Source organism: Plecotus auritus, assembly GCF_963455305.1.
Source record: "Plecotus auritus genome assembly, chromosome: 4".
NCBI classification, from domain to species: Eukaryota; Metazoa; Chordata; class Mammalia; order Chiroptera; family Vespertilionidae; genus Plecotus; species Plecotus auritus.
Genome location: NC_137775.1, coordinates 186,810,272 through 186,830,781, shown reverse-complemented (window position 1 = coordinate 186,830,781; position 20,510 = coordinate 186,810,272). Strand labels below are relative to the sequence as shown.

General features: G+C 40.8%; 1 protein-coding gene across 8 annotated transcripts in view; it reads right to left on the bottom strand.

The window, feature by feature from the left end:
* ANLN (anillin, actin binding protein) overlaps positions 1-20,510 on the bottom strand; it is a 38,482-nt gene that overhangs the window by 6,283 nt on the left and 11,689 nt on the right. Inside the window, exons 6-22 of one of the 8 annotated variants that reach the window (XM_080666034.1) lie at positions 19,940-20,127; positions 19,551-19,658; positions 17,137-17,269; positions 16,007-16,117; positions 14,841-15,106; positions 14,010-14,155; positions 13,574-13,733; positions 12,421-12,556; positions 11,653-11,835; positions 10,211-10,337; positions 9,527-9,575; positions 9,379-9,435; positions 8,781-8,819; positions 8,493-8,514; positions 7,828-7,940; positions 6,389-6,442; positions 1,314-1,400 (exon numbers count right to left, since the gene is read on the bottom strand). In XM_080666034.1, the coding sequence (XP_080522160.1) occupies positions 1,314-1,400; positions 6,389-6,442; positions 7,828-7,940; positions 8,493-8,514; positions 8,781-8,819; positions 9,379-9,435; positions 9,527-9,575; positions 10,211-10,337; positions 11,653-11,835; positions 12,421-12,556; positions 13,574-13,733; positions 14,010-14,155; positions 14,841-15,106; positions 16,007-16,117; positions 17,137-17,269; positions 19,551-19,658; positions 19,940-20,127 (1,979 nt within the window). Of the gene's footprint in view, positions 1-1,313; positions 1,401-6,388; positions 6,443-7,827; positions 7,941-8,492; positions 8,515-8,780; positions 8,820-9,378; positions 9,436-9,526; positions 9,576-10,210; positions 10,338-11,652; positions 11,836-12,420; positions 12,557-13,573; positions 13,734-14,009; positions 14,156-14,828; positions 15,107-16,006; positions 16,118-17,136; positions 17,270-19,550; positions 19,659-19,939; positions 20,128-20,510 lie in introns of all 8 variants that reach the window. The other 7 variants (XM_080666033.1, XM_080666036.1, XM_080666035.1 and 4 more) reach the window with 7 other exon arrangements.

The following is a 20,510-nucleotide window of genomic DNA, read 5'->3' as shown; positions in this document are numbered from 1 at the left end:
GGAAGGGAGAGGGAAAGAGATAAAACATCAAAGATGAGAGAGAATTATTGATCGACTGCCTCCTGCACGCCCCACCTGGGGATCGTGCCCACAATCCGGGCATGTGCCCTGACCCAGGCATGTACTATGACCTCCTGATTCATAGGTCGATGCTCAACCACTGAGTCACACCAGCTGGGCCCACCTCTGCTCTTTATAGAGGGCAGAGGTCATTAAAATGCATTGATTAGACAGGGGACAGAAGTTATTTGGGACAGTCCTGAGCCCTTTCGTGAGGATAAGCCTGAAGAATATAACTAGTTAAGCGCTCAGACATTATATGTAAATGAACCAGCTGCCAGAGTCCGTCAGTCACTGTCAGTAGGAGACTGGATAGCGGTGTCTCTAATAAAATATGGAAATATTTACATTAAAAGGTCAGTAAGTAAACACTGCCTTCAACCCAAGGATTTCTAGACAGGCTTTTCCAAGACTACTATGCCACCTGCTGGGTTTGCACGAGAAAAGCCAGCAGGGAAGCCGGGTTTACCGTTGGCTTGGCCACGAGGGCTTGCCAGGCAAGCCGGCTTCTCTCTCTGCACCTTTCACAGCCACTGCGAATGCTTTGTCTCATTCAGGTTCTTGCTTCACAGAGCAAACTGAAGCTACTGAACTTTCCCTACTTCTTGCACCACACGCACCGTCCACATATTCTTCACACGCACGTTTCTCCTCCGGTAACAGAAAAAATGTAATTTTGTACAAAATCAACCCTGTGACCACGTACTGTGGTTTGGGCTTGATTTTGTCTCTCTCATGATCTTATTTATCCCAGGAATTCTTCCTGAACTGCCTCAATCTCCAACCCTATTAAAAGCTACCCATTTGTATTTGAAGACTCAAGTTGAGCCTAATAAAATGTCAAAGAAATCCTTCTTTTATCCTAAAGATCCTGTCAAGTACCACACTCTACTTACCCACCTGCAGCCAAACTCTGTTTCAAAGAGTTGCTCGCACTCCTATTCCTCACGTCCCTTACCACCAGTTCGTTAACGTGCACGCACTCCGTGCTTTCGCCCATGATAGCCTTGTATCTATCGTACTTACCTGTCCACTTGTGCTTCTCCCAGCTACACTAAAATCTCCTGAGCAGAGGGGTTACTTTTGTGGCCTAGTACATTCCCACACCAGCACAGTCATTGGCATGTAATGGATATGCAAAAAGTCTTTGCTGAACCCATTTACTATTGAATCATACGGGCTTTCTTGCCTATGAGAAATCAAGTCTAACCTTCACAAAACAAACAAAAAGAAAATACATATAGATTACTTACTAGAAAACCTTTTTCTTCAACACTTGAATTCACTTGACATTTTATTTTTAAATAAATATGACCTTCCAAAGGAGATAAAAAGGGCACCTGTGAAGAAAGACAGTAAATTACTTGCAAAACACTTCCAAAATGGCACTTTTCTTGATGAGAGTTTAATCGTGAACAGAGAGCATTGTGCCGTGAAAACACACTGCTTTCTAAAGCGGGAATATAAACCGAGTGGCCAAAAAGCCACTGGTTCCTCAGCAACAAGTGCTTTTGAGGAATAAACACATTCAAATCAGAGCTGGTAAAGACAAAGCCCTTAGTCCCAGTGAACACGATCAAGAAAACACAGAGAGAAGAAGGGAACACGGGTGCTTATCCATTCTCCATCAATACACTCAACAGGAGACTGGATAAACCAACTGACAGAGTAATACAACAAAATATTACTCAGAAGTAAAGAGCAGTGAACTGCAGATTTAAAACGCTGATCCTCAAATTCATACGAAATTGCAAGAGGTCCCAAACAAGCAAAACAATCTTAAAAAAGAAAAACAAAGCTGGAAGAACCATACTTCCCAACTGCAAAGCTTACTTCAAAGCTACCATAGTTAAAACAGTGTGGTATTGGCATAAGAACAGACGAAGAGACAAGAATAGAACTACAAGTTCAGAAATAAACCCATACTTCTTATAGCCAACTGATTTTCAATAGGGTACCAAAACCATTCAATAAAGAAAGAGCAATCTTTTCACAAGTGGGGTTGGGAAACTGGATATCCACATGCAAAAGAATGAAGTTGGATCCCTACTCATATCATATATCAAAAATTAACTCAAAATTAATCAATGACCTACATATGAGAACTACTAATAAAATCTGAAGTCAGAAAAAAACATAAAGGTAAATATTAAATGATCATGAATTTGGCAACATTCTCAGATATGATACCAAATGCAGGAGCAACAACAGAAAAAAATCAGAGAAATTAGGCTTCATCAAAATTCAAAACTTTTCAGTATGTAGATTCCTCAAAAAATTAAAGATAGAAATGCTATATAATCGAACAATCCCACTTCTGGGAATTTATCCAAAAGAATTGAAATCGGGTCCTGAAAGGGATATTTGCACTCCCGGGTTCATTATAGCATCTTCATAATACCCTAGAGGTGAAAACAACCTAAATGCCCATCAACAGATGAACGGATACTGGAAATGTGGTGCAGTCTTCTCCTTCTTCCCCATTTCTGAGTATAAAAACTACTCTAAAGTTTGTCTTTTAGGCTTTGAAATTCCCCTGTGCATCTTTTCTTATGTGTCCTAACCCACAGCCCCACACCCGTACATAGCAGATTCTTGAGGTTGACTATTGTGTCTTTTTATTGGTTGTTCCCATATCCGACTGCCAAATCATACCCAGGCATTCAACAAATGTTTGCTAAAAGAACACTGTTTGGGCAAATAAATACCCAGAGTTTTTTATTGAAAAAAAGAAAAAATAAATATGGTATATAGATACAATGGAATTATTTAGCCATAAAAAAGGAAATTCTGTCAGATGCTATAATACGGATGAGCCTTGAGTACATTATGCTAAGTGAAATAAGCCAGTCGCAGAAGGACAGATACTTCCTGGTTCCACATATATACCTGGATGTATATACCACATATATAACTGAAGTAGCCAAGTTCATAGAGGTAGAAAGTGGACTAGGTATTGCAGGGGCAATTTAAAAAACAAACAAAACAAGCCATGAGCCAGATTTAACCTGCAGGCTAAAAGTTTGCCTGGTCTTGTGGTAGACTAAGCCCAACCATATTGGTACTGCATTAAATATAAATGGCCTAAACACCCCAATGAAAAGACAAAAGATTGCCACACCAAATAACAAAATATGACCATAAAATACATTTATAGACAAATTTGACAAATATGGACACAGACGTTTTGAGAATAAAGGATGGAAAAAGATATAACATACAAACACTAATAATGAGAAAGTTGTTGTAGCTATTAATAGCAGATAAAATACTAGTAGACTTTAAGATAAAGATTATCAGAGATAAAGTGAATAATTCATCAAGAAAATATAATAATCTTAAATGTTCACAGACCTAATATGTAGCTTTAAAATACAGGAAACATAAATTGTCAAAACAAGAATTAAATGCCTAAATTGAGGCTATGTTGTTCTTACTAGTTAGAATTTGGGAGGATTGATATTTTTTCCCAAATAAAATCCTGCTGTTTATCTAGCATGGAAAACATTCACACAATAGAGTATACAGATGTCCTAATATAAAGTTGTATACCTGAAATCCGTTATTAACCAATGTTACCCCAATAAATTTACTAAAAATTTTTAAAAATAAACATTCACATAAATATTTGTAAATGTATCATTCTTATCAACATATTACTAGTTAGTATATGTAAGAATTTTAAAAGATTTAGAATTTAAAGATTATAACAAACATGAGAAATTCAATTGGAGAGGTTGAGTCATTAGAGTAAAATGGTTAACATACATATATTTATTGACATTAACAAAGAATGATGTTAATATCTGTCATTCCTCCTGTCCAGTGAAAAAGAATGATCTCCTAGTTGGAATAATCTTAGTTCAGTCTAAACAATTTTTTTAAAAAGAGAGTGGAAGGGAAGGGGAGAGAGAGAGAGAAACATCAATGTGAGAGAGACAAGGGATCGAGCCTGCAACCGAGGTACGTGCCCTTGATCAGAATCAAACCCAGGACCCTTCAGTCCTTGGGCTGACACTCTCATCACTGAGCCAAACCAACTTAGGGCACAGTCTAAATTTTAAAGTTTTAATTGTAAGGTTAGTTTCCAACAATTGAATCTTCTCTTGGCCAAAAAGTATAGATTTAAATGGATTAATTCCATTAGACAAACCTCGAAGTTTCTGGATTTAAAAGGGAACCATAATGTAGAATCAAAACATCACATATCTCGTTATTTTATTTGTTATAAATTCCCTGCCTTTTTCTTTTCCATGTGGTCAGTTTTAAGTTCCTTAGCCTCTCAATGCTAAGAAAAAGAATTCCATTGTTTTGCAGAATGCTGCTGGTAAAAAGAATCTCGGAGAGAGAAAAGGAAAATGGTCCCTCTTACTCTACAACTGTGGAAGTAGACAATGTTCTTGGTTAGAAGCTTGCTCTGAAAGAGTGAATTGAGCATATTCACAAAAGAGTCGATGTTACTACCCCCTGTTGAGTTTGGAGAGATATGAAAATGTATGAGCCTATTGTGTTTTCTGTTGAACAAAAGGGTATTTTAAGAATACTGTTAAGAACTATAAAATGTAACCTATAACCAGGGCGACTGTGTAATCTTTATAACACTGGGATATTTCTGAGAGAAGGGGACACCATTAATCATTACACCAGGCCAAAGGCACACACCAGAACACTTCTGTGCGCACCAGACCCCTAACCACTCTTCCTGTGACCTCCAAATTCTACAATGCTAACTGGTTGTCCTAAAGCCGTTTAAACTGACATCTCTGCTTCCTGGAAAGCAGAAATATCTATGAAGTTTCTTTAAGTAAGAACATGAGCTGTGGGATGTCCGTCTCCCTTTATCCAAAATATGTAATAAAACCTGTGAGTATTTTTTTAAAACAACAAAAAACCTATGACTATTTTGGGATTGGTTATTCAAAGAAAAGAAAGTCCTTGAGAGTCTGTGACTCACTGAGATTCACAATTTGAATTCCAGGATGCCAGACTTCACATCAGATATCTGTAACCTCAACTAAGAAGGTACTCTCCTGTTAGTGGTGCCCTAAATCTCTAGAGCAAACAGTCTGGATTAACCTCAAAGGTAATTCTATTCTGAAGGATCTCAGAGATAACTGTTGTATTACTGGTCAAGGCACCAGTAAAATAGGCCAACACTCCCTTGTACCGATAGTATCTGGTAAGATATGGGACATTTGCTTACTCTTTCAAAATTAATTAAATAAAGTAATTATGAGTATAAAAGGTCTTCCATTTTTCCCACCAATTTAAAGAACACCTAAACATAACTATTTTAAATATTCTTTTATATCAACTACAAACAATTGGAACAAATATTTGCTTTCCCCTGGCACTTACAAAAGTACATTTGGGACAAATCTGACATCAAAATTGTGTTGTATGTGAAAGAGACTTTAGAGTATGAGAGACAACCAATTAAATAAAATGATTTCGCACTCAATCACATGGTTGCCTATTTAAGTTATGAATTCAAAAGAATTAAGAGAATAGACATATTTTGTGACATTTTGAATTAAAATGACAGACCAAAAAAATTTCAAAAAGCAAACATTCTATATTTAGCGTGTTACTGAAATCCCCTCCATTTTAGAGATTAATGAAATCTCTCACAAAAGAAATTGTAGAAATTGGCTTTGTGAGAGACAACAGCGAGTAAGGAATCCGAGTTCACAGAATCCCAGTTCTTACGTTTAATCTGCAAATCTTGTTTTAATAATAAATAAAATAAAATAATACTGTCCAGCATTTTATAAATTAGCATTTCTAAATACCCACAAAATGCTTGCAATTGATCTTCACAAGGACATTAAAAATCCTTTTAAAAATCTAAAATACATGATTTTACTTAGTATAATTTTAATGTTAAATTCATTTTAATTTAAAAATTATAAACAAAGTATCATCTACATAGCAATATACCTATTGCCAATTGTGACCAAAATAGTTTTCTACTTAAAGCATCACCGATAGCTCTTTCAATATATGGGAGGTAAACAATCTTCAATAAATTTAATTTGTTATTTTAGTACCCAGAAAATCAACGTTGAAGTGACTACAGAATCTGAATGAATTAAAACATGAAAAAAGAATGTAGGAGGAAACCCAACACCAAATATGCATGAAAAAAACAGAGAACAGAGTAAAGATGGCCAACTGCAAGAAACTTAAGAATAATGTAAATAACGTCCTTAATTATTCAAAATAACCCAGAAGGCACAAGAGTGGTTAGTGAAACAAACACATATAGGCCAAAACTTAAGGATTGATCTTTAAGCTTGTTAGTTTCAAGCAAAGAAAAAATTGCAACCTTTTCCTGGAACAAATAGCCCAGTAGCTCTCGCTCTTTTACATCAAAATTTATCTAAAACAAACAAAATAAAAGACAAAGAGAAAAAAAAACCCAGGATCACTCAATTTGTTAAACTAGCTGAGTCACTAAGTAAAAAGATACAAGAATCTTTTAAATTAACATGTTAAAATACATACTTATGCATTAACAATAATCAAAATTTCAAATATAGTCTATCAACTACAAGAAAGATTTCATGGGATTCTAAAGCTATGGGAAATGCAGTGCCTTTGCTCACTGGTAAAGAGGAAATTCCTAGCAGGGCCAGCACTAACTAGGCCTCCTAATGTGTAATACTGCATCTCTATATTCTAACTACAAAATCTCTTATAATATTTAATAATTCCCCTGAATTATGAAGCAGGGGTCAACCCAAGAATTAAAGTTTACTTCTAGTTCTCTCATTCCTTAAAATGGTCTTGATAGCTAATAAAGTTTAGTCATACCACATTATGGTGAAAAGCACTCGGTGATATTACGCAGATCTGAATGCTGATGCTTTAAACTTGGGGAGGAACGTGTGGGAAGGAACTCCCTTAGATTCATGGGTACTTGTCTAAGAAATTAACCTATCTTTCCCTATCTTATCAAAACTAAATCTATAGCCCTAGCCGGATTGGCTCAGTGGATAGAGCTTGGCCTGCGAACTGAAGGGTCCCAGGTTCAATTCCGGTCAGGGCACATGCCCAGGTTGTGGGCTCGATCCCCAGTGTGGGGCATGCAGGAGGCAGCCAATTGATGATTCCCTCTCATCATTGATGTTTCTAACTCTCTCTCCCTCTCCCTTCCACTCTGAAATCAATAAAAATATATATTTTTTTAAAAACACTAAATCTATAAACTACTATTCATTTTGAAATATGGGTTTCAATGGGCAAGTGACTATGTTTAAAACTGTAAGCTTAACATCTAAGAGCAAGAAGTAATAGGTCCAGTTAATAAAAATAGTCACAGGGGTGTAAAGTACAGCACAGGGAATACTGTCAATAATGTTGTAATAACCATGTATGGCTTTAGACGGGTACTGGACTTATCAGGGGGTCACTTCATCAGGTATCTAGATGTCTAATCGCTACGTTGTACACCAGAAACTAATATAATATTGTACGTCAACTGTAATTGAAAAATAAATCTTAAAAAAAGTAATGCTTCTTTAATCAGAACTGACATTTAGAATAAACCAGCACGCAGTACTTTCAGGATTTAACTGTTAAGATACAAGGGAAAAGTATTTCCAACATCAAAAAATATGTCATGTAGGTACACCAATGCCTCGTTAAAATGTACAGTTCTAAGAACACACACTTTAAGTCAAAGATTTTAATACTTGAAAGTACTGGGGCATTTCCACTGACCTGACTTTTCTAAAAACAAACACATAAATACATGCGGGTTACCTTGTCCAGAGCGAACTTGGTGCTTCCCACTGAAGGTAAGGACAGCATGTAAGACCCAACAAGGATGAAGTTGCTCGTGCGCACAGCGTGGAGCCCGCCCGGGCTGGCCATCACTGGAGAGAGAGGGGCCGGGGCTTAGTTCGGGGCGCCTTCCCTAAGTGTGACTCACTCCTCACCTCACCCACCACGACGACATCAGCCTGCTGGGGAGCCCTGGGGGCGTACGCAGCAGCACAGACGATGCTGCACCGGGCTTCCTAGTCACTCTTGTGACAAGGAGACCACAAGCCCAAAGGAGTGAGTGAAACCACCTCAACCCGAACCCCTGCCTCAAGCCTTCTAGAAGGCCCCCCCGGCTTACGGGACCCCCAGCTCCCACCGTGCTAGGAGATGCTTCTCTGACGTGACTCCACGCCAGCCACGGTCAGCAAGGCCAACGGGGTCACACGGCCGGGGTCGCGGGCGCTGCTGCCAGGGCCTGGGAGATGTGTGGCACCTGACAACGGCGACCGCACAGAACCTCACGCGGCGCTAAGCCACCAGAAAGTGTCTTTCCAGGGAGACTCTAACCACCCATCAGCCGAGACGGCTGCGCGTGCGAGGGTGCAATGTTAGTTAGCGCTTTTCCTCATCCCGGTGCTTCTGACGGTTCACGGTCCACTCACCTGAAGAATGAAGGCTGCTTTTCTGAAAAAGGGTGTGAAGAAGAAACAAGTTATTTTCTTTATCAGATATAAAGATTTGAATATAAAATACAAAACTCTTTTTTAACACTGCAAGACCTACATTTCAGAACACATTTTTTTCTCATAAATATGAGGTTCCCCCACCCCAGTAGTATATTTTAAAGATTTCCAAAGTGCTAAGGGTGTAGAAATGGTTAACCAATTCACAATCATACGTGTAACATGAAGATTTCACGAGGAGGCTCAATTTTTAAAAATTCTACTTACTGTAGTTCTAGATGTGAGAAGTCGCTTTGGAGTGATAGCCTAAAAGAAAACATCAGAGTATTTTCTATTAAGCATTATGATTTAGAGTTTAAAAATAACCAATCTTAAGACACTTCCACATAGAAAATAATCCTTAAATATGGATATACTTGAGTCTTTTATTAAGGTATTACCCATACTGTCACTCTTTCTCTGTTTAAGCTAAATAAAATTCTTTTGAATGATGGCTTGAAAAAGAACCGAAGAGCGAAGAGCAGGAAGAAGGAGAAGCCAGCTGGAGTCCTGTCCCCACGCCTCTGCTAAGCCCTGGTGCAGAGGACGTAGAGACCAGGCTCCAGGGACGGCTGGGAAAGGCCAAGGGGAATACAAGTAGCTGTCAAAGAGCAGAGAACAGATTCATCAAGCCGGGCCCATGAGGAGCTATACTTAGGATTATAAGTTTATGTCAGTGTTCAAACCTATGAAATGCAGTACCTGAAATTTGGGGCATAAAAATGGTCCAAAAACTTGATAATCATTAAAAATTATACATATGGAAACTGGTATTGGATCTGTGGTTTCTGATTATTATAATTTACTGGGTTTCTTTCATCCTCACCTTAGATTTGTATGCCTTTTTCTTCTTATCTGGCACTGAGGGATCTTTCTTTTGCACCTAATACACAAATCCAAAGCATAACTAGTTTAAATCTGTCACCTTTAAGACAACATACTAGTAGTTATTTTAGAGAGCTTTAACTGCTTACCAAGCTGTAAACTTCAATACTGATTTCAAAGTCATTGGACACATCTTCCCTGAAAACACAAAGCATTGAAACTATAAGGAAAATACCAAGCCACGGCCCAGGATGATGCCACCAGACTCGTAAAAGACTCTGAGAGCAAAAGACACTGCGTTTCAACTGAAGACAATAGCTATCAACCACTTACGAAAATAAAAATTGGTAAGAACAGTCCATTTTTTCCTCTAATACAAGTGAAATATCTTCTTTAGTAATTTACAACTCAAGATCTTCAATAATAAGGATAACTTTTTTCAAACTTAATTTTGACTTGTTTCAAAATAAGTCTGTGACACTAAATATGTTCTCTCACTGAGATTGAATATTAAGTACGTAATGAGATTTAAAGCATACATAAAAAATTATGATTGGTATTTTTATAGGCGTATGTATATCTATACACAAACACATTTTAAAATACTTCAAAACGTTAAACACCTACAGTCACGTGGAAGCAACGTGCTACCCAATGGAAAGAAATGTCAGAAACAGAAGAGTTAAACCAACAAACTGGAAACTGAGTTATGTGTCCACATAAAGAGAGTGACCATTCTGCACCTGACAGGTTACAAGCCCACCTGTGTGCTCAGACTGCGTTAACTACTGAAGGGAAAGGCGCGCCGCCGGCCGGCCGCCTCCTGTACTCACAGAGTGTACGTGGTGGGGAAGGTCAGGGCATCGCCGTTCAGAGAGGTGGCAGTGCTTGCCAGCGGGGTGGCCACCATGTTCTCGGCGCCTGCCTTCAGGATGATCAGGAAGGAGTAAGTTGCTGCATCTGCAGGAAGGAATCACATCACAGAATCAGATCAAGCAGAATCGGATTTAGGTAACCAGCATTCTGAAGACCGGAGGAATAAAGGAATACTGCACTGATTTACATAAAATTCATTGAAAATTTTCTAAAATCAACTTTCCAGACACAAAGGTAAGTAAGACATAAGCAGATGGTCATAATTCTAGAATAAGCCTCATCACAGGCTTTCCCACTATGGGAATTACAATAACTTCACTCCACACCCTCAAATTCTGCTGGCTTCGCGTTTTACCTAGTGACCCCTAGTTCTCGAGCTAATAGTGTACAACTCAATGGTATGTACCTGAGTATGTATCTCAGTATGTACTACATTTCAAAACTGAGATCAAAATACTATACTTGTGAAAGTTCCTCAGATAAATTCTAATGAAAACATCAACTATTTCTTCACTATCTGTCATTAAAGAACCACAGATTTCAAGGTACACATTAAATGACCAACAGATTTCTGCCCATAGCCCACCAAAATCGGACAACAGCAAGAATTAGAACTTAGGTCACCTCTTTCCTGCCAAAATGCTCAAACCTTGTAAGGTCCCCTCTTTACTTTCCCCACACCTCAAACTCACTTCTCACCTAGTCCAGGCCTCCTCTCTCTCAAAGAGAATGTCTCACACAAAAACTTAAAGAAACCTTAAAAAGCATCCGGACTTCAATAAAACGTTCCTTTTCTTAAGCTTGCTATAATCACCCTGCCTGTCTTCAGATCCTAGTGCCACATTCTCCTTTACCCACTGTGCTTATAACGACTTTTAGGGGAAGATGTCGTTGAGAAAAGTTTACTTATTCAATCTAGAGGGGCAAAGGGAATAAAAGTTCAATACAAGTATATCCACTGTGGGCTCTTCACTCGCCCAAATTCCATAAATTCAGAATTTATAGAACAAATTTCTATAACGGGATGAATCTCACATAGAATAAAGTAAGTAAAATGAGTCATTTAAATGCCCCAAATACTTTCCACAATAAAATTAATGAAACTGATTCCTATGTCAGGATAACTCATCTCAGGAAAATGATTTATGTTCAAAATTACGTTTAACTAGCCTTACTTTCCGTCAGAGCTTTGTCTGTTATTAGGTGGAGCAGTGAGCTCCCGTGAGAACTGTCCCTGGTTATTCTTACACACATCTTCGCAAAGGGATCTAAAGACCCAAGACACGAGCTTTGCGGCTTCATGCATGTCTCCAATGGTCCCCATTTACACAATTCCAAGCTAGGCGAGGTTCCTATCACACATACGACCTAGAAGGCAGGCAAATAGAAATGTCCGCACCTGGTTTCTGAGCTGTGCTGCAGACAAAATCTGCCTTGAGAGGCAAACGGATTTCTGACAAAGTGACGGACCCTCTGGACGGGACAAATTCACTTTGGGAGAGGAGACCAGCCTTATTCTTCCTCTGAGGTCCTTCACTCTTCAGCTTATTCAGCTCGTCAATCAAAAGTGTTCTCTTCTCAGCTATGTAAAACGATGCAAGTTAATATTTCAAATATTAAAAGTTGCAACTGTTTCTACATGAGACCAATTATGTGGCAACAGTACAGAAGCCCAAAGACAAAATCAGTAACTTTCTTTATAGAAACAGGTGGTAGGTGGTTGGGAAAAACCTTAATTGGTCATCTGTTTACCAAGTTCCAATAATTTAATGCTTCCACTATTGGTCAGTTTTCTTGTGCGGTATAATCTTTCCACCATTCATCCCCACACATACATACACACAACAAAATTCACACCCCTGTTTAGCTACAGATAGATAGGTAGGTACAGAGAGTGTGGGGATGCAAATATATCCATATATTCATTCTCAGCATACTCTGCACAACTGCATGCCTTCAAATGCTTTCCCTTTCTTTTGTCCTTTCTTGCAAACTACATCTCCTTTTGCATGGCGGGTGTCCCCAGACGTTATCCAGAACAAAAGGTAGATGGACTGAACCAGGTTATCAGAAAAGGCCCTGTCCCTACAATTAGAGTGTCAGCCCATTCGAGGTGAAGTGAGTGTTTCCTGGCTGACCCTGCTGGGACTGCCTGGGTCTCACGCACTTGCGATCAGAAGCAGCCTTTCCGCCTCGGCTTCTTCCAGGGACCCTTTCCCGTGCTCCTCGTCCACACAGCAGTTCAGGGCCTGGCTGGCCTGGTAGATCACCGTCTGCTGCAGGTTGATCTCATTGTTGATTTCCTGGTGAGACCCACGAGAGGAGAGAAAACCCACACTCTCAGTCACCACTTTCACTTACTGAAACTTGGCTTATAACCAATCTGATTCTATAATTCCCAAAATTTCCAGAAAGTCCAAATGTTAGTTTCACCATTCAAGTTTCTAGACTCCGCACCAGGAGCATTTATTTATTTATTTATTTATTTAAAATATATTTACTGATTTTTACAGAGAGGAAGGGAGAGGGATAGAGAGTGAGAAACATCGATGAGAGAGAAACATTGATCAGCTGCCTCCTGCACACTCCCTACTGGGGATGTGCCCGCAACCAAGGTACATGCTCTTGACCAGAATTGAACCTGGACCCTTCAGTCCGCAGGTTGATGCTCTATTCACTGAGCCAAACCGGCTAGGGCTGCACCAGGAGCATTTAACATACTGTAATAATTACACTATCAACATTCTTCCTTACGAAAAGACTTTCAACTCATACTTACTAAAATTATAATTGGGGCCATGTCCAACAAATTCACACCCTTTTTTAGCTACAGATAGATAGGTAGATACAGAGAGTGTGGGGATGTAAATATATTCATATATTCATTCTCAGCATACTCTGCACAACTGCATGCCTTCAAATGCATCCCAGTCTAGAGACAGAGATTATCTGACTCATTTCATTTAAATTACATGTATGGTGTAATTTTGTAATGTTTTCCTTAGAGTAAAAGAACATTTAAGAACAAAATAAGGTGCACATTTCACCATCATGTAATTTATAGTTACACTTTAAGGATATTTAGGACAAACATGTTTAAAAATAAATATTTCAATAATATCAAACAAGCTTCCAACTTTTCTAATAAAGAGAGCCTTTCTCCAATTAAACTGAATTCAAGAGCAACTGCTGAGGTCAGGGTGTCAGGCGTCAGACACGGTCCCAAGCCCTCAGGGCACAGGGATGGAAAGGCTGGGCCTCGTGCTCACGCTCAGTCTCGTGAAAGATACGCCGCAGACCCCGTCCATGGAAGTACACACCTGCATTTTCTGCTTGACGTTAACCTGACAAGGAAAGACGCTCTTTTCTTCAGCATTCTTTTTTCCCTCCGATTTTGAAGTAGCATCTTCCTTCCGAACAATCTGCTTAATTGAAGGACGGTCTGTTTCTTTGATTCTCTGAGATCTGTACGCATCGATGCTTCAGGAAACAGTTACACTCTGTTAGAAATCCAGCAACACGCTAGCACTGTCTTTTATTCAGCATGTCAGCAGAACTGGATACTGATGCTGCAACATGTCAGCAGAACACTTCCCCAGAAGGGAAATGTCACTGGGCCAAAGAGAAGCTGACACGAGTGATTCCCAAGTTTTTTGCAAGTTCACTATTAGTAACGTAATTACAAGGAATCCAACTTGTTGTATCAATCGAAACCATGACCCTTAGTGAGTGAAAGCCTCCCCCAAATGTTCTCACCTGTAAAGAAGGTCACGATCCTCAGAACCAATGCTATCGCCAGACTCGGCCCGCGGGACACGGGTTCTCTGGAACTTCCCTGGTTTTGGACTCTCATCATGTGTGCTACTGCCCTTCAGTTCCAATCTAGGCGAGGAAGCGAAACTCTGCAGGGAAGCAATGGGTATTAATAGGTTTTATGGATGCCATTAATTCTGAGGAACTGAATGAATTCTTCTCTATATGAGGAAATATCGCACAAGTCAACTGATTCATCGTAAAAACAAAACAAACTAAACCAAATTTCTAAAGAATAAATAAAAGTTGAAAGATAGCTAAAACCTACATTCATAACCCTCTTTAGAAACAGTCCTAATTGAATCAATTTCCAAACAAAGCTGCAGTTTTTCAATATAGGGTGATAGCTAATAATATAGTTCGCTCTCATAAATGTTAGTTATCTGTCTGGTGCTAAGTACCAATATATTAACATGTCTTAATATTCACATCAACCGCAAGATGCAGGTACTATTTTTAACCGCATTTAACAGATGAGTGGATGTGACAGAGGTTCTATGATCTGACCAATAAACATCAGGAAATGCCAGAGCCAGGATTTGGGCCCCAATGCCTGGCCTTTAACCCATGTTAGTTTGGATTCTATCTAAGGTCAAAGGAACCACGGAAGACTTTTAAGATCTCTTTCAAGAGCATTAAAGTCAGGTTTGCAGACTCCCCCTGGCTCCAGAGTTCTAAATCCCCATGTACCTACTGAAACAAAAGGGGACCCCAATGCTACTTGGTTTCTTTATGTCCCGAGCCTGGCTCCTCTTTTCTTACCTCTGGACTTACCACGCCGACTGTCTGTGCCAGCGGAGCAAGCAGCGACATCGAGGAGATATTCAGGGCATCCTCCTGGTCCTCCCCGCTCTCGGCTCCCGCCTGGCCCAGCTGCTCTGGGCTCCTGGCCGCATCTAGCTCGCCTTCCTGCAGGACATCACTGAAGATGTCGTTAATCACTTTCGAACTATTGATGTCATCCTCGTCGTCCACGCTCATCTCAATTTCACGTACCACTTCTGGAAGATATTTCAATAAGTGGATGCTGTGATCCAGGCCTTGAAAAATTAGAGGGAGAGCAGAAAAGATCTAACATTCACATGCTTACTAAATAAGCGAGGGAAAGCCCTGATGAAAAGCACCTCCTAAACAAAAAATAATAATAAAATTTACTAACATATGACACCAAATTTATTTTCAAATTTCTAGTAATGTTTTCTTACCAATAAAAGTGGAAATGATCAAAAGCTGATCCAGTGCTTTGGGGGTGAGCAAGATTATTAAGTAAGGACTCGGGATTAGAGCCCAAAGCTCCAGACGTATACATTGTTCTTTCAAATGACTCTTCTATGGTGGGAGCTGCCCTTGGAGGCGGGGTCACCAGCAGGACACATTAGGGTCACCTAGGGCAGGATTCACAGGTGCCTTCAGGGCCACTAGCTCCCCGCCAGTACATGGAGGTGCCAGGCAGCGCACTCCCTCCCCTGTGACAGGTGAGGGTAGGCTCGACCACGTTTTCACAGGGTCCGTAACCTAAAGATAACTGTCTCAGTCCTCTATCTCTGGAGGCTAGAGTACTTCTTCATAGTGAAAAAAGAGAGAGACAGAGTACTATAAAACCACAAGCCACTTAGAAATATACAACACTGGCGTGGCTGGCGTGGCTCAGTGGTTGAGCATGGACCGATGAATCAGGAGGTCAAGGTTCAATTCCTGGTCAGGCCACATGCCCGGGTTGTGAGCTTGATCCCCAGTAGGGGGCGTGCAGGAGGCAGCTGATCAATGGTTCTCTCATATCACTGTTTCTATCTCTCTCTCCCTCTCCCTTCCTCTCTGAAATCAATTTAAAAATAATTTTTTTAAGAAACATAGAACAGCATATAGTGGAATATGTGCTTCTACTATTATATTATTTCTCATACGTTCAGTGCTAGTAAGAAATAAGAATAAAAACCAACCTGTCTGCTGCTCAACCTTTGGGTCTGATGTTACTTTTAAAGACTTTTCCTCTTCCAAAAACAATGTTATTTTCAAGGGGCTAGACTTCGTCATTTCACATCCAGTGAAACCTAAAAAAGTTTTAGGGAAAACCACATTAATATTATAAGAACCCAAAACTTTTTGGTTATAGAATCTTCTGTATCTTTTTTTTTTTTTTAATTACAAAACTGCATTTCAAATTTAGAAATGTACAGAGAGTACCCCCAAACACCTGCCCTCTCCTACCTCCCCATGTCTCTCTCCAAGAGGAAGGGACACCCATAGACCAGGTTATGGTTTGCTCCTGCAGTTTCCCCCTGTGGTGAGCTATGTGAGTAGCCTTTTATTTTATCAGCAGGTGGCCACACTCTCATGCTGTTCTGCAATTTGTTTTTTACTTTTTTAAAAAGTGCCGATAAAAACACTTAAAAAGGGTGCAGGTAGGAGAGGGTCAATAGGGGAGACAAGGGGACGTCTGTAATACTTTCAGCAATAAAGATATATTAAAAAAAAAAACACACACACACTTAAAAAAAGTAGCAACGGAAGGAAACGGCCCTCTCTGTGAAAAGCCCACAGCTAACACTATCCTCTGGGAAGTACTGAAAGCTCTCCCTCCAAGATCAGGAACAAGAAGAAGCCACTCTCACCACTTCCAGTCAACAAAACTTCAGAAGCCCCAGTCCAGCAGGGACACGTGTGACTACATGGATTTAGCACAATTTATTTAAAGCTTCTGCTGACTGCCACTTAGGTCATGGATTACCATTCCACGCGGCTACAATCATCTCTTTGCACACAGCACATCTTTGCACACTGGTTCCAACTAGCAAACACTTGCAGAGAAGCTGACTTAAAGAGCATGCACACCTAACTCATAGTTCAACACATATTACAAGTCGCAGTATTCACACTCGCGTCAAGAGGCTGAATTCTCTGGAAAGAGGAGTGAGAGAAGCATAGGGTGGCCAGAAGTGAAAAAGTGGAGGACATGAAGGAACAGGTCTGCCTTTTTACACTAGAGCAGCGTTTCTGACTCCAACCCAGTTTCCAGAACTCCGGTGGACCGAGAGCTCCAGGGCAGTGAAGTAGGGAAGGAAGCGCCGACCTGCGGGCTCTGGGCTGGCGGGCTGTGCTGGAGTCTGCTTTCCTGCCGCCTTTTCCTTTTCTGTTACTGGACGTGAAGGGGCATTTGAAACAACTTGATGTTTTCTGAGGGGAGTGTTCTGAGAGTGAATTTCCTGCAAAAAGCAAGTGAACAGATACATTTTACTCCTCAAAACAATAGACTTTTGTCTTTTTATGTGTTATTAAATGAAACAAACCAGTCATTACTCTACATAAGCTTCCTTAGAACAAAACAGACAATGCGTGTCAAAGGCCCGGCAGTCCAGAACACGAGCCCTCGGCGCTAGTTCGCGTTCTGGAGGTTCTCAGGATGTGAGTCATTGAGACCAGGAGACAAGGGAGAATAGAAATCTGCACCAGGTTCAGCTTTAGAGAAACTGATTCACGTGCCAGTCAGGTGTGAAGAAAACAACTCCCCCGTGTCACTCATCACAGCCCACATCCATGAAACTAGGGACGCCCCCGGCCGGCTGCTCAATGGTTAGAGCATCGGCCCGCAGACTGAAGGGTCCCGGGTTCGATTCCAGTCAAAGGCACATACCTGGATTGCAGGCTCGAGCCCCAGCCCTGATCAGGGGCACGTGAGGGAGGCAACCAATTGGTGAATCTCTTTCTCTGTCTCTCCCCACTCTCTTCCACTCTCTCTAAAAATCAATGGGGAAAAAAATATCCTTAGGTGAGGATTAACAAAAAACAACAACTAGGGACAGTTCCTACCTCCAGATTCCACTTACCAGTTACTCTGTGGATAAAATGCAACAAAAAAACACAGGACAAAAACAGATCATAAGGAAAAAAGAGGTCTTCCCGATGTGGTTCAGTAGTTGAGTGTCAACCCATGAACCAAGAGGTCACTGGATTGATTCCTGGTCAGGGCACATGCCCAGGGTTGTGGGTTCAATCCTGGGGGGAGTGGGGGGCGGTAAAGTGCAAGAGGCAGCCTATAGATGTTTCTCTCTCACCGATATTTCTATCTCTCTATCCCTCTCCTGTAAGGTCTGGGGCTGGGAAAGCAGGAACTTTACAAACTTTGCTTTCTAGCCTGCTTTAGCCTGCTTGAATAATGAGGAAGATAAACTTAAGCTGTCTGACCTTGTAGGCCAGAGACTAGATATGCCCATAATTTCAATGCCATGCCAGGTGCATTTTTAATTGGATAGAACTGTGTTGTTTTCAAGGCCAGCAACGAGATAACCACTAAGTGCACATAGGGCTGGCTCTTTAATAAAAAGGGAAGTTCTGCTTGTAGCCTTGCTTAGAATTTGAATTCATTTTCTCTAAGCCCACCGGTGCAGCCCACCGGTGAATAAAGTGTGACTCCCCCGGCCTGTGCTTTCGGACCGCGGGACCTCACCCGAGAGCTTTCAATAAACGCGATTTTTCGCTTTTACCCTGCTTGTCTTGGTCAACTTATTGGCTTCGGTCAGATTAAGTCTTACATCTCTGATTAAACCTTACATCTCCCTTCCTCTCTCTCTCTAAAATCAATAAAAACATATTTTTTTAAAAAAGAAAAGGAAAAAGAAGAGAAAAAAATTCCTTTATCTACAAGGCTATGCAAGAGAAATATTCATTGTTTGTTTGCTTTTGAAAAGGTTGTGATCAAAGAGTAAAAATAAGAACAGCAGCAGCGAATACTGCCATAGAGCTTCACATGTGAGTCATCTTTTTATTCTACACACTTCACATCATTGCTCATCTGATCCTCCCAGTAACTCTCTAGGATCGGTACTAATGTCTCCATTTCACAGATGAGAAAACTGAGACACAGAAGAGTTAAGTAACTTGCACACACAGCTAGGAGCCAGTTTGATGTACAAACACACAGCACATCATCAAATACTGTGCTGCAGACTGTCTTAAGGGTAAGCAAGAAGTTTGAGGAGAGCAAGGCAGGACAGGTGCATTTCAGAAGTGAGAATGGGCAGAGTGCACCTGGAGAGTAAAGAGCTTTGGGGGTTTGTATACAATAGGCACTCAAACATTAGCTGAGTAACTGAGAGAATGAGTGGTGGTAATGGAAAGCAACCTCATTCATTCTCAAAGGTGTAAATCACAGCTTTGAAAACACAGCGCCAGACAAACTCACTGAGCCGATCCTTCCATTGTGGAGCGGGGCCCAAGAATAAACATGACGGTAAAGGAGGCGGCCGGGGTCAGAGGGTGTGGTTAGGAGACCTGGTTTCCCCACACACCAGCGGTGCCATTTGCACGGGTGATTTCCCTCCCTGGGGCTTAGTCCCTCACCCAGAAAAGGGAGGTGTGTCACCTCCCAGGGTTAGTGTCAGGATTAAACGATCCCAGCACTTCATTTGCGCCCACCAGAGGCCTGGCGTGGAGAGCCAGAGCTTTCCTGCTTCCTTTCATCATCACTCGCCTATTGGGTTATGTTACCTGTTTGGTTTCTAGTTGTTTGCTTCTTGAGCTTTCGCCTTTTTCTGCACTCCATAAACTGCCCTTGTCAAATCGGCCACGAAGACATGCTAGTTCTTTTTCACGTTCCTAAAATCATCAAAAGCTCATTTTACACAAGAGCCAATACCAGGTTTCAGGATAATATCCAAACACTACTAACTTTGCTTGTCTTCAGTTTTAAGAGGAAAAAAGTCACAATATAAAGGAATACAGGACAAGTGCATTTCTAATTTGAAATACATAATACAGAGAACCAAGATGCTATTTATTCCGTCAAAAAGAATGGTATGGGAATACACGACTTGATTTCTGTAGTTCTATGCTGAGACCGTGGCATGGGTAATGTGAAGGCAGTAGGATGTACGCACCTGCTTGAGCCGCTGCGCTACGTGGGTAGTAGATGAAGATGTGTTTTGCTTTAACAGTCTTTCCTGGATGGCCTTGGTGTTTGGAGTGACCACGGGGGTCCTGTGGGGCGTGCTCCGTGCGGGGCTGTCTTTGCTGCGTTCTAGACAGCGCTCTCCGAAGCGCTCCAGAAACGGCTTGACTCCCGCTCCTACAGAAAACACCACATTGTTGGATGCTATTCAGAAAAAGTAACCATGATTTCACCGGGGAAATTCTAAATGCCTGTACAGTTCCAAAGTGCTTTGACTCCACCAAGATTATTCCTTCAGAAAGTAAACAATATATGCCCAGGTGGTGTTGCTCAGTGGTTGAGCATCAACCCATAAACCAGGAGGTCATGGGTTTGATTCCCAGTCAGGACACCTGCTGGGATTGTGGGCTCGATCCCTAGTAGGGGGTGTGCAGGAGGCAGCCAATCAGTGATTTGCTCTCATCACTGGTGTTTCTATCTCTCTCTCTTTCCTCTCTGAAATCAATAAAAAGCATATTAAAAAAAAAAAGTACAGAGTTATCTAGCACAGTATTCTAAGG